We start from the raw sequence: 13,898 nt of genomic DNA, 5'->3' as shown, positions 1-13,898 counted from the left end.
GGGGACACCTGATGTCCAGGTAGATCCAGGTGTGCTCCTGGCTGGACCCCATGTGGAGGAGCCCAGCCAGTAGGCACTCAGTCCTGCAGCTGTTGGAGTCCAGGTGACCAATGGTCACATAGTGACAACAGCATCCACGGAGTAGAGAGTCCTCTGGCTGGCTGTTTCTTCGTTTGGTCCATCTGAACTGTCCATTTATGTAGGAACCACCCGATTTGTGAACCTAGCAGGTTTCTGCTTCCCTGGTGTAGGAGCCTCGTTTTCGCCATCACATGAGGGTGTGCAACAGCACAGTCTGCGCAAGCAGGCAGCCATCCTCCGCCTCACCCACTTCCAGCCCTTCCTGTGGCCCTGGGGATGCACTGTGGTGGCATCTTGGGAGACAAGGCTGTCTGTTGTTGATGGGCAGGGTTGGGGTGAGTCAGACACACAGTGATGCTGGGAGGCTAGCCTGGGAGTGGGGGGCTTCTCATGCAGGAAGCGGAGACTAATGGCAGGCCAGCTGGCCCTTCTGAAGCCCTTCTGCCCTGAGTCCTTGGCCTCCTGAGGCTGATGATGCTCACAGGGCAAGGGGAAGGTGTGAAGGGCAGGCTCACTTGCCCTTCTCACAGGCTTCATGCAGCCTGCCCCCTGGCTTATCTGCTGCTGGATAATGAGTTAGGAAGCCATCACATCATCAAACTTTTTCTGGGACAGTGACACCCAGGTACTGTAAGGGTCGTACCCCATGTCGAACAGCATTGACAATACTGTGGGGTCTGAGAGGTTGGGGAGGGGCACATCATGGAAAGATGACTTCTCCTCACCCTGATTCAGCCATGGGTCTGCCAAGATCTCCTCTGCGAAGGGGCTTGCTCTTCGGTTCTCTGCCAGGATTTTCCTGATGAGCCTTTGTGCTTCCAGGGACACGTGCTGGGGAAATTCCAACTCAGGTTGGTAGATGTCACTTGGGCAGTTCCCTGTCAATATAAAGTACAAAATGATACCCAGTTGCCTGGTGTCCACTGCGGGGCCCTCCAGAGGGTGCCAGAATCTGTTCCCTTCTTGCCCAGGCTTGAAAACGGTGCTTAAGCCAAAGTCGATGATTCGGATGTTGCCTCTGGCATCCAGCACAACGTTCTGGGGCTTCAGGTCTCCATGCAAGATGTGCATCTTGTGGCAGTAGCACACCGCACAGGTGATCTGTCTGAAGAGTCTCCGGGCCTCCTCCTCCTCCTGCATGCCCCCAGGTGGGATGAAGTCAAAGAGCGATCCCCTGCCTCCATGCTCCATCACCAGGTAGACATATTGGTGGGTTTCAATCACCTGAAAGAGGTGGATCACATTCGGGTGGTTCAGGGTCTTCATCGCCAGTGTTTCACGGCAGGTCAAACTCCTCCAAAGTCTCCTTGGCAGGACTTTCACCGCCACCTCAGCCCCAGTGCGCAGATGGCGGGCTAGGATCACCTTACCAAATGCCCCATGCCCAATGTCCTTCAAGACCTGGTAATGGTCTGTGAAGGCCTTCTCCTGGAAGGAGCCAGGCCACTGTGGCACTACACTAGACTCACTACTCTTACTATGCATCCTAAGCAGGAACACCAACTAAGGATGCTAGCTAAAAACAAAATAAGAAACTAAAACAACAAACCAAAATCAAAAAACAAAACAAGATAAAACAAAAAACCCAAATCAAAGAACCAATCGCCAAAGACCACAACCACCAACCGCCAACCACCAAACGCACTAACTAGCTGGGAGTCCGACAGGTCACCACCAAGAGCTTCCTGTACTTATGGACAAAATTCCCAGCCTCAGTCACTCTGTTATATACCCGGGGATTGAGACTCCCTCACAGTGGCTCCTTGTGAGCTCAGAGTAAGAAATGACCCAGTCATGCCTGGGCATCACCCACACTGGCCATGTCCTTTTGGGCCTACAGGACCTTTTCCAATTTCAGAGTAAGAATAAGAAAGGACTCCAGAAGCTTTTCAGTTCAATGGGTTATGGAAACTGATGAGTAATTTTTAAAAATTAAAATTTGTACAGTACTTAAAGAACTTTCATTTCAAGTCTAAAAGTCTTGACTTTGGGGTTGAAAGGCCTCAACATATCTATACTTAAGGTATTTAACTTCTTTTTCTTCCATCCAACACTCAATATGAGTGTCAAAAAGTTGGTAGCACCTCACATCATGATAATATAACAATGCTCTGTTCCCTGAGACACTCTAGAGCATTAGGCACACCTACAGGGTTGACAGGGAGGGAGGGCTCATCATAATTTCCCCATAAGTTCTTCATCAGATCTTTCATTAGAAACACTGCAGCATAAAACACAGTGGATTGAAACACTCAAAGTGATAAAGGACAAAGCCTGGAAGCCAGGAATCCTAGAACCAGTAAATGTGTCCTTCCCAGAGAGGGAAGAAATAGAGATGACTGGGTACCTTAATGCTGCTGTAACCAAATACATTAGATTGGGTAATTCATTAACAAGTTAACAAGTCCCAGTTTGGTAAATTCAAGGTCAAAGCTGTTTGTTGCTTTGTCCTCACAGGATGGAAGGGAAAAAGTGTGGGGAACCCCCAACACACACACACACACACACACATTTTTCTTTCTTTTCCTTATTTTTTGTTTGTATATACTGGCAACTCAACCCATCAACCCAGTGCCACTCACACTTTAAGCAAGTGCTCTGCCACTGAAGCGCATCCCCAGCCTATTTATTGTGAGACAAGATCTCAGTAAGTTCCCCAGACTAGGCTTGAACATGTGATTCCCTCTGCCTCAGTGTCTAGAGCAAATACCAACATGGCCAATTGTGGCTTAAATATGAGGTGCTCCCTAAGAACTCCTGTGTTCATGCAGGAATATTCAAAGGTAGAATGACTGGATTGCCAGAGTTGTACCTTATCAGACCTTCCTTGTTTCCGTGGACTGTGTGTGAACAATGCTCTCTCTGTTCCCTAAGATACTCTAGAGCATGGTAGGCACACACTCTTGTTCCATGGTAGACACTGGAACAAGAGTGGAGGAGGTGGGTCAGTGGAGCCCTCCGGTAAGAGCTCTACTGCTGAGTTACAACCCCAGCCCCCAGAAGAGAATATTTCTTTGAATACAGATCATGGGATCTTCTTGACACAGAAGAAGCCTACAATATTGTTTTACCAGGGTAACTTACACAGACCCTCAGAGGCCGCTTTACTGTTGATTCTACACATAATACCTACACTTGTTACATCTCTGACATCAAGAACCAAGACAGACAGATGCAGATGGATATGAGCAGCATTCTCCATGTTACTGAAGTTATGCTGCTGTATGTTCACATCAGACTGGTTTCTCTTTCCTGTGTTAAAGGGACCCTCTTGGGACACAAAGAAATCCCTAGAGAACATTCCCAAAATGAAAGGGATGGGAATTCAAATGTTTCACTACAAATATCAAGTGGATAGGAGAAAAGATCATTACAGAAGGGTGAAAGGCAGTTAATTAAGAGCTTGCCTTATTCTATGCATAAGACACAAGTTCCAATGAACTGGCAGCCTTGCCCACTGTCCTTATAGGACACAATGAGCAGCCCATTCTGCCTCCTTATAAAAGCCTAAGTTTCTGTGAACCAGCTGCCCACCCTGCTCTCCTTATAAGCACAAAAGGGCAAGAGTTCTAACACCTCACCCTGCTCTCCTTATAAGGAAGAAGCAAGTCACAATGAACCAACAGCTCAATCTAATCCCTTATGATCCAATCTGGGGTAATGACATTCCCGGGGGAAAAATTTCCTTTTTCTTAGGTCTGGTGTTAGAATTTAAGCATGCTTTTTAGGGATATAAATCAACCCATATCATTATAACTATTTTTTCCAACAGTTTTTATCCATATATGTTGTGTTTTTGCCATGTAGTTTTTCTTCATTTGTCAGTGAAATCCATTATTTATAGGTTTTTCATATTTATTTCATGATGGAGTTTGGCCAACTTTGAGTTTCTTCCATTGTTTTATTTTGGCACCATCTTTTCTGGTTTAATGATCTGGTAATGCCAGCCTCAAAAAAATAAGTTGTGAATTGTTCCCTGCTCTTCTAATTCCTAGAAACGGTTGCATCGAATTGCAGTTATTCTTCTTTAATTGTGTGGAAGAATTCCCCAGTGATATCATCTATACCCAAAGATTCCTTTGGAGATTTTTAAATTAGGAACACAACTTCCCAATGGTCATTGGACTTCAAAGGTTAATGTTAAAGATTAATGTTCTAGTGGTAGTTCATGCTTTTCAAAATTTGCTTCATTTCATTCCAGTTGTAGTTTGTGTGTTCTGTTGTTCAGTTATAACTACTCCATTTTCAGTTACTCTCACAAAAATGACAAGTTCTCTCTAAGTGACTCAGTCTTGGTGTGAGTACCTGATCCCCCTGCCCCAGTGTCCCGAGCAGATAGGCTTATGGCATCTTGTGGTTTAAATATGAGGTGTTCCCCAAAAGCTGCTGTGTTAAGGCAGGAATATTCAAAGATAAAATGACTGGTTTGCAAGAAGGTACTGAATCAGACCATCCTTGTTTCAATGGAATAACTGGGTGTTGCCTGTAGGCAGGTGGAATGTGACTGTAGAGGTGGGTTAACCCTGAAGGTGTGCTTCTTCCCTGTGTCTCCTCTCCCTCTTTCTGCTTCCATGTCGCCATGAAGGGAGCAACTTCTTTTGCTTGGCCCTCTCCCCCTGATGTGTTACCTCAGATGGACTGAGAACTCTGAAATCCTGAGCTCCAGGTAAAATTTTCATTCCTAAGTTATTTTTGTTAAGTGGTGTAGTTACAGCACCAAATGAAGCTAATTGAAACAGAAATTGGTACTGAGAACTTCACTACATTTGCCCATGCCCTGAGACTCTGGGAGGATGCATTTTAAAACAAGGGACTAACTAATTTGGCAGAGGAAATTTCAGGACAGCACAGTATTCAGTTATGGCATGGATATTGCTAGCAGTCTTAGACTGATTTTGTAATGCCAGATTCTTGGGATCCCAATAGACTTCCAGGAGCCAAATCTGATGCAATCACACAAGAGTCTTTATTGCAAGCTCCAGCCTGGACTCACAACTGTTCCCGACGCAGTGGTCCCAGGGAGTGAGTACCAGACCTTTGTTCAGTGAGATTTTATAGGTTTTTTTGGGGTTACTCTATGCGTCAAAACATCACACAGCAAATCATTTCACAAGGAGGGAAAATCAAACAACAACTCTTAACATTGATTAGCACATTCACTGGTGGGACCAAGTTGGGTAGGGGTGATTGATTAGTACAAGAGAGGGATTCGTTTGAACTGATTGGTTTAAGCCATGAGGGGTGTGTGTGCTACATGGTTTCCCAACATGTTATCAACCACCATAAACTACTGGGGGGGTCATCTGGCATCCCAGGTATTTTCCCTGTCTCATGCTGATTGGTGGTTGCTAGGGGGTTGCTATGGGTCCTCAACTAGCCTGAGTCAGGGACACCTGGCACTGCAGATCTATCCTGTTATTTGCAGACAAACAACTCAGCAGGGTGGGTATGTGCCTAGGAGTGCTTGTTGGGTTTTTCTAAGGACAAGGGTCATGCCCCCTTCCTTGGATAGGCTTTGAGGTAGAAGCTTTTTTCAAAAATGGAGTCACATCAGTTTCTCAATTTACTCTGAGATTGGGAGAGGAAAGCAGAGCTAAAAGAATTTTTTTAAACTTATAAGTTGGAGAGATTTGGAGAAAGTAAGTGGGTGACTGTGACCATTTGCTCTTGGTAAAGTGGCCGTTCCATCCTAAGATGTTTCCTTTTATGTCTGTTAATAGCTGCTACCTGCTAGTTTCAGCTTCTGTAATCATGCTTGCCCAGCAGGTGTGGCAGGAATGAGAACTGCCTGGAGAAGAGGGGGGGTGGGGTGCTAAAACAAGGATACTTGCTTGAGAAAGTCTTGAAATCCAGAGATCTGTACTGTACAAAAGATACTGAAAACAAAAATCTGTGCCCAGACTTTGGGAAAGACTCCACTGAGCTCACATTTGTGCTGAAGAAACCTTGCCCTTCTCCATCTCCAAGTGTTGCTTGTCTCTTTCCAATGCCATCATTTTCCATATTTTCCCCTATTATCCATAACATTGGTTTTCAGACATGAGAACTTGGTGCTCTACAAGGCCATTCTCAACACTGGAATCCACACACAATGCTGATGATATCAGCTCTCACCAAATTATGCTCACCATTATGTCAGCTCTGATCCACATACATTTCATTTACAACTCATTTACTTTCCACAAGTACCTCCCATGGCAGATGCTATTATCTCCCCCATTTTATTAATGAAGAAAGTGAGACAGAAATAGTTGAATAATGTGCACATCATCATAAAACCAGTGAATGCAAGACCTAGGATTGAAATTCAATTGTTCTGAACCCTGAGGCTCTTCCCCACCCTGCTCTCCAGCTCCTCCATGTCTCAACACACAGTCACAGCAGCAAAATTACAAATTACAATTATCTTTTACTAGACAAAGGTGCACAAAAACATGCATTGGAGAAAAGATAACCTCTTTAACAACTGGTGTTGGGAAAACTGGAAATCCATATACAACAAAATGAAATTAAACCCCTATCTCTTACCATGTGCAAAGCTCAACTCAAAATGGATCAAGGATCTAGGAACAAAACCAGATACCCTTCGTCTAATAGAAGAAACAGTAGGCCTTAATCTCCATCATGTGGGATTAGGCCCCAAATTTACTTAATAAGACTCCTTTGGTGCAAGAATTAAAATCAAAAATCAATAAATGGGATGGATTCAAACTAAAAAGTTGATTCTTAGCAAAAGAAACAATCTGTGAGGTGAATAAAGAGCCTACATCTTGGGAGCAAATCTTTACCCCTCACACTTCAGATAGAGCACTAATCTCTAGGTATAAAAAGAAGTCAAAAAGCTAAGCCCCAAAAAAACAAATAACCCAATTAATCAAGGACCTGAACAGACACTTCTTAGAAGATGATATACAATCAATCAACAAATATATTAAAAAAACATTCATTATCACTAGCATTTAGAGAAATGCAAATCAAAACTACTCTACAATTTCATCTCACTCTAGTCAGAATGGCAGCTATTATGAATAGAAACAACAAAAAGTGTTGGGTGTGGGTAAAAAGGTACATATATACATTGCTGGCAGAACTGTAAATTGGTGCAGCCAATATGGAAAGCAGTATGGAGATTTCTTGGAAAATTGGGAATGGAACCACCATTTGACCCAGCTACCCCTCTCCTTGATCAATACCCAAAGGACTTAAAAACAGCATACTACAGGGACACAGCCACCTCAATGTTTATAGCAGCACAATTCACAGCTAAACTGTGTAACCAACCTAGATGCCCTTCAATAGATGAATGGATAAAAAAATGTGGCCTATATACACAATGGAATATTACTCAACAATAAAAGAATAAAATCATGGCATTTGCAGGTAAACGGATGGGAGTTGGAGAAGATAATGCTGAGTGAAGTTAGCCAATCCCAAAAAACCAAATGCTGAATGTTTTTTTTTCTCTGATATAAGGAGGCTGATTCATAGTGGGGTAGGGAGGGAGAGCATGGGAGGAATAGATAAACTCTAGATAGGGCAGAGGGGTGGGTGGGAAAGGGAGGGGGCATTAGGTTAGCAATGATGGTGGAATGTGATGGACATTATCATCCAAAGTGCATGTATGAAGACACAAATTGGTATGAACATAATCTGTATACAACCAGAGATATGAAAAATTGTGCTCTATATGTGTAATAAGAATTGTAATGCATTCTGCTGTCATATATAAATTCAAAAATTAATTAAAAATGTGTTGCTACCAAAAACAAAACAAAACAGAGTGGTGGAAATGAAGATGAATGAGGGATGGGGAGTTGTCTTCCCTCTGCTCATTCATTTATTTTCCAATATGACAAAGTCTAGATATATGGGTCACTTAGAGGCAGGAGCTCTTGCAGTCTATGCAATTGCTATGGATTAAATGTTTGTGTCCCCCACAAATACCCATGTTGAAATCCTTACCCCCAAGGTAAAGGTAGTGGGAAGTGGGTCCTCTGGAAAGTGATTAGGTCATAAAGGCAGAACCCTCACAAAGAGATTAATGCCCTTACATAAGAGGCCCCAGTGAGGCCTTTGCCCCTTCCATGACGACAGGACCCAGTGAGAAGGCAGGAAGCACACCCTCAGTATACAATGGTCATTTAAGGAGTATTCATCTGAAGCTGGTCATCTGACCCTTCAAGGTTGAAGACACCAAGAATAACTATGGATCCAGGATTTTCAGGGATGTCCAACTGCCAGGTAATAAAGCATCCTATTCCAAAGCCCTAGATTGGTACCTAGAAGCCTCCAGTCATTCTGTAAACTTGAAGTCACCCTGATTCCAGGAACAGCAAAACCTCACAGATAGATAATGCCCCTAAGTTGGAGCAGTTACTCCAAAACACAGGAATCATCTCATGGGAACCCAACTACTCCTTTAAGTGATGGCAATAACCTCTCTAGACCTCAAATAAATAGACTTGAGGTAGTGATTACCCACACCAGTTTGGCCAAGACTGCTTAACTATGCATACCTCTAGCTACTGCCCCAATTCTTCCTCTGTTTAAACCTGAACCTCTTGTCAGTATCCCCAAAGACAGGGTCCCCTTCTCTTCCCAGTTTAGCTCTACTGATTCAACTTCCTTTCCTGCCTTCACCACTGCTCTTTGATTGGCATCTTGGGACTGGTGGCAGAACCTAGTATGTTGGGACCCCTGGAGTCTTGGCCTTTGCCTAAAACTCTCATATAACAAAGGCTCTGAGTTAGAATCTGTTCTATGCCTCTCTCCAAGCTTCTAGTTGCTGGCAGCAATTCTTGGTGTTCCTTGGCTGGTCAATATGTCACCCAGTCTTGGACTCCACCACTCTCTGTGCCTTTTGAGTCTATATCTCTGTCCCAATTTCCCTCTTCTTATAAGAACGCTGGTCAATGGATCAAGGCTCATCCAAATCCACTATGACCTCACCCTAATTTCATTACATCTGCAAAGATCCTAGTTCCAAATATGTCAGTCAAAAGTGCCTCGAGTTAAGAACTTCAATATATTTTTGGGAGGGACAATTCAATGCACAATAGTGCATAATCTTCATATTATAGATTGTAAACTGAGACAAAGTAGTTTACCTGGGGATATATAAAATAGGTGGTTATGACTCAGTTTTTAATCTTTCTATATCTGCTTATTTTTACTTATTAGGACCTTACATATAGTAGGCCCTCTGCTGTGTGATTCATTTCCATTTCTAATCCTCAGATCAACTGAATATAATTATTATCCCTCAATTTTATAAACAGAGCTCAGATCACTGAAGAAGCTTAATCAGAAGTTCACAGGTAGGAAGCAGTATATCTGGGACTCAATCCAAAGTCCTGGCTAGTAATTCTCACCCAGGTCAACAGAGCAGAATACCTTTGAGAGGGGCTCTCTTCTCACCCCACCCACTGTCTCAAGGTAACAGAACTCTCTTCCTGCTGGTGAGAATCACAACTGTAAATGAAACCTTACCAGAACTGTCCAAGGGAGGAGTGTAGAAACAGCAAATTAATCATTGAGGATCACAGCACTGCAACCCAATGCCTCGTGCGTGTGATGATCTGAAGGGAAACATTAGTATTCATCTTCCTTCCAGCAGTCAAAGGAGAGTTGAAAAGACCACCAATGAGTAAATCTCACTAAGCAGCAACATATGCCACAATTAATTACTTCCCTACTGAGTGCTGCACACGTGCTGTGGATGATTTTTGTCCAGATGCTTCAAACAAGCCTGAGCCTCAGTAGCTCCATTAACACAAGGGAACAATGGGAAAATACCCAACCCCATGCCAGGAACAGAGGCTGGATTAGCACATATTAGAGTTGGATTTGCTCATATTATCTCAAACACACCCCACAGAAGTTGGGGCTAGGAACACGAACACAAGCTTTGGAAGTAGGCAGACTTAAATGCCAAAAGTAGTTCTAATATGCACACCTCTGGTGGTAGAGACCACTATGCACTCCTGTACTATGCAGAAGAAGAAAGTCCAGTTATTTCTCTTCTGTAAGCCTCAGTTTACATACCTGCAAATTGGAGATATTCACACTTGCCTCAGAAAGCTATTCCCAGGAATATAAACATGATTCTGACCCTTGATTCCCATGAGGGAATATGAGCTATGGATAGAAATGAAACAGTAGTTAAATTTGACTTTATTATTCTTATGTGTCTAAATTCCTATTTGACACATTTGTTCAAGTAATAAATGTGAACAGAGCTTTGGCAGGAGGACTGGAGATGATGAGAAAGCAACTGAATGAGAAGACCCAGACTGACAGAAATACACTCATTTCTTTCAATAGTCTTAGTGTTATCTCACTGAATAAAACTCATAGGGATGGATAGGGGTAGGGGACAACCTGTAGCACTTCCCTGACTGCCTGGCTGCTTGAGAAGCTCATTCAGAGGAGGTGTAGCCAGGACATGTGGATGCCAGAGAATATAACACTCAAGTCCTAGATCAAGAATCACTTGGACTGAAGATGTCCCAGGAAGGGACATGGGGCTATATCCCTTTCCAAATGGGTGAAAGTATGTAGGAAATAGAAATATTAGGAAAAAGAAGTTCTACTTACTTGTCTCCCTTGACATCGCATGAATGTGGACCAGCGATGGCAAACAGGCTGTATGTGTGCTGCGGAAACACTGCCATCTAGAGGCAACCACTTGTAATTGCACCTCACCTAGACCTGCATGCACAGGCTGTGTAATAGGTATACCCTTTCTAAGCAAAGCCTGGAATAGGTATGTAAGGCTAACACAGTTGCAAAGTGGCATTTAGGTAGAAGTATGTTTATTGAAGGAAAAAAAATATGGAGCAGACAGATTTCAGGTTTCATTTCTGTTCACTGAAAGAACCAGTTTCACCAAACAAGCTTTAAAGGAAGAGGAACTGAATAATTCATTTTGTCAGTTACAATTTATAAAAAAGGCTCCAAGATTAACTAAATACAACTATTACAATACAATTTAAGAAGTGCCCTTTAAAAAGTCTTAAATAACCCTAGTAGCAGCAAAAGTGTCACACATGTGTACACCAGTATGTTACCATGTGTAAACACGTATTAGTAACAATATACTTAATAACAAAAATTATGCATTTTTAAAATATTAAATATGTACATATATGTATATAATAAAGAGAAATCTTGGCCATATTTTTTCATAAATATACAATTCCTGATAACAAAAACAAAGTGACAATAATACACACAAATGCATTTTATCATAAGGCATGTTGAACGACAGTTCACAATAATACTCAAGGGGCATCACGTGGCTGCAGAGGGCAAACTTTCCAAAAGTCTCCGCCGAGTAGTGATCCTTGCACACCGAGGGCACCGGGATGACTGGAAGCACTGTTTGTGAAAGCAAGCCCTGCATGCTTCAAGCAAGACAACACACCATCTTGTTTTCTCGTATGTGAATGATGGTCATTCCCATCCCAGGGAGGCAGGGATCCAAATCAGAACCCAGAATCTTGCAAAAAGTAATCAGCCAGGTTAAAATTCACAGGTGTTATAAATTACCTGACAAGTCATGAACATGATGCTCACAGAGTCTAAAGAACATAGAAGATGCCACACAGTGTCCCCAGATCTGCCCAAACATGTGGCAGGGGTTCCCCAGCCTTTGAGAGAATTGGTGGCTGAGGACCCTTGGGAGGTGGCACTGCTTCTCTGGAAATGGCCCTAAATGGAGAGAGCTGCTTCATTCAACATCATGCCCCCTTCCTGGCAACAGCCTGCATCCAGTGACTGGTCACTGTGGAGTGTCTGACCCAGCCAGCTCTCTGTCCCCAAGTTGGGACAATGATGAAAGGCCACCCAGGCTCCAGAGTTCCCCCACTGGATGGGCTTGAGACTTGAGTGCAACCACAGGACAGGTGAACTTTTCCCCCTGTCTGATCCTGTTGGCTTCATGTCCCCCACAGAGATATTCTGTGTGGAAATTTCTGCCTCTCTTGATGGGAAACCTGTCCTGCAGGCCTGCAACACTGCTTAAAGGGTAAGGGGAGACAACCCTGGGATGGCCTAAGTGGAGAATGTACCCATAAAAAGGGACATGTTACTAAAATCTCTCTTGATAAAACCCATGAAAAGGGACATGTTACTAAAATCTCTCTTGATAAATCATGAATCCAGAGTACAGGATTCCCTTGGGCACTGATATCCTAGAATAAACACCAGCAACCTTTTCTGTAAAGAACCACAGAGTAAAGGTTTTAGGTCTGGGGGGCCACATGGCCTCTATAACAGCTCCTCAACTCCACCAAAGTAGCACAAAAGGAACAGGAGATAACAATTCATGATCCAATTACAAAACAGGGCAAGCCCAGGCAAAAGCAGGAACATCTCCTCTACCCCAAACCCCAGCAGACCTCATCCTTTATCCCTGCTCCACCAAATATTCCTCCCCATGGACCCCAAACTGGGTCATCTCCAACCCACCACACAACCACACTGCACTTTTAAGAAAAACCTGTGCCCAAGTTATTAAGCTATTATGCAGCTGAAGTTAACTTTGTGATTAAGCCATTAAACTTAAATTTACAGCTAAGCTAAGTGACTACTAAGTTTCTGCTAGTTATTAAAATACCTGAACATCTTCTACAAGTTGCCGTCTGAAATGGGAAGATGACAGTTGTACTCCGGCAAAATTCACAAATGAAGCCCTTTCCCTGACAGAGCTGTAAAAGAAAGCATCAGAAAGTCAGAAACTGGAAATGCTTCTCTTGATACAGAAACTGAGTTAGCAATTTTACGGAACTTGATAATCATCAATTTTTGGATGTCTATGATTTTAGCTTCTAAAAAACTAGATAAGAACAATAACAAAAAAAAAAAGGCACATAGCATCCATTTCTCACCAAGTCAGTTTAAAACACAGAAAGATCATGATTTTAAACTTTGTTTATTTGTCTCTCTTTTTGAGACAAGCTCTTGCTAGCTGCCCAGGCTGGCCTCGAACTCCTGGGTCAAGGGATCTTCCTGCCTCAGCTGGGACTACAGATGCGTGCCACCACAACGGACTCTCAACTTGTGTTCTTAAATGATGGAATTTCATTTCCATGCTACACTGCAATCTTCCAGTTCATGCAGACACAGAGTTTCTGTTCTGTTACATCGGAGTCCATGTGGCTGTTTCAAGTGGACTGGAATCAAGCAGCTCCAGCACCCAGAGTAAGTCCCAGGGCCCTGGCTTGCAGCCCAGCTCTCACAGTAATCAGCAGGATGATTTGGGTCCATTAATTCAAAGCTCTGAACATCAGTCTCCTCATCTGTAAATGGTGTGGCTGGCACTACACTCAGGGTTTGTGGGAGTTAACGGTCTCATGTAAAAAGTACGCTGCACAGGCCATGGCTTGGGGACAGGTCAGGGACCCACCCGCTCCCAGCAAACCCTCACCTCACAGCTGGCCACATGTGCAAGGGCTGCTTTCAGAATGTCCTTGAGTAAGGGTGCCAGCAGCCCTCTCTTGGTCCTGAGGAGGTCCTCCAGGGAGAACACATGGAGGACTTCAGTCAAGTGTCTGGGAACCTGCTCGAACTCCATTAATGCATTGCCAGAGAGGAAGCAGAGGGATTCAGGAAGACACCCACACAGTACACAGGGGTAGGAAGGACAGGGCAGGTGCTTTCTCTTGGCACTCACCATTGATATTTTTAAATCAATAAAAAAACACCTACGAGAACACCAGTGAATCTTGTGTACCATTCTACTTATTGCAAGTGTGCTTAGATGCCAGGAAGAAACTGAAGTTCCATAAAACGTGATTCCAAGACTGTGCAGAGAA

At 43.4% G+C, this 13,898-nt stretch overlaps 1 protein-coding gene and 1 long non-coding RNA gene across 2 annotated transcripts; both read right to left on the bottom strand.

The window, feature by feature from the left end:
• Nucleotides 1-657: 657 nt before the first annotated feature.
• Nucleotides 658-1,566, bottom strand: LOC144253353 (sperm motility kinase Z-like). Its single transcript, XM_077795468.1, has one exon. It carries the CDS (start codon nucleotides 1,564-1,566, stop codon nucleotides 658-660), a length of 909 nt encoding a protein of 302 aa, XP_077651594.1.
• Nucleotides 1,567-11,364: 9,798 nt separating this feature from the next.
• Nucleotides 11,365-13,598, bottom strand: LOC144253286 (uncharacterized). Its single transcript, XR_013343256.1, has 3 exons — nucleotides 13,511-13,598; nucleotides 12,701-12,791; nucleotides 11,365-11,486 (listed from the first exon to the last, which is right to left on the bottom strand). It is a non-coding gene; the product is annotated as an uncharacterized LOC144253286 (long non-coding RNA).
• Nucleotides 13,599-13,898: the final 300 nt, after the last annotated feature.

This window comes from Urocitellus parryii, chromosome 2 (assembly GCF_045843805.1).
Source record: "Urocitellus parryii isolate mUroPar1 chromosome 2, mUroPar1.hap1, whole genome shotgun sequence".
NCBI classification, from domain to species: Eukaryota; Metazoa; Chordata; class Mammalia; order Rodentia; family Sciuridae; genus Urocitellus; species Urocitellus parryii.
The sequence above is the reverse complement of the archived record's forward strand: the minus strand, read 5'-3'. Positions and strand labels throughout refer to the sequence as shown.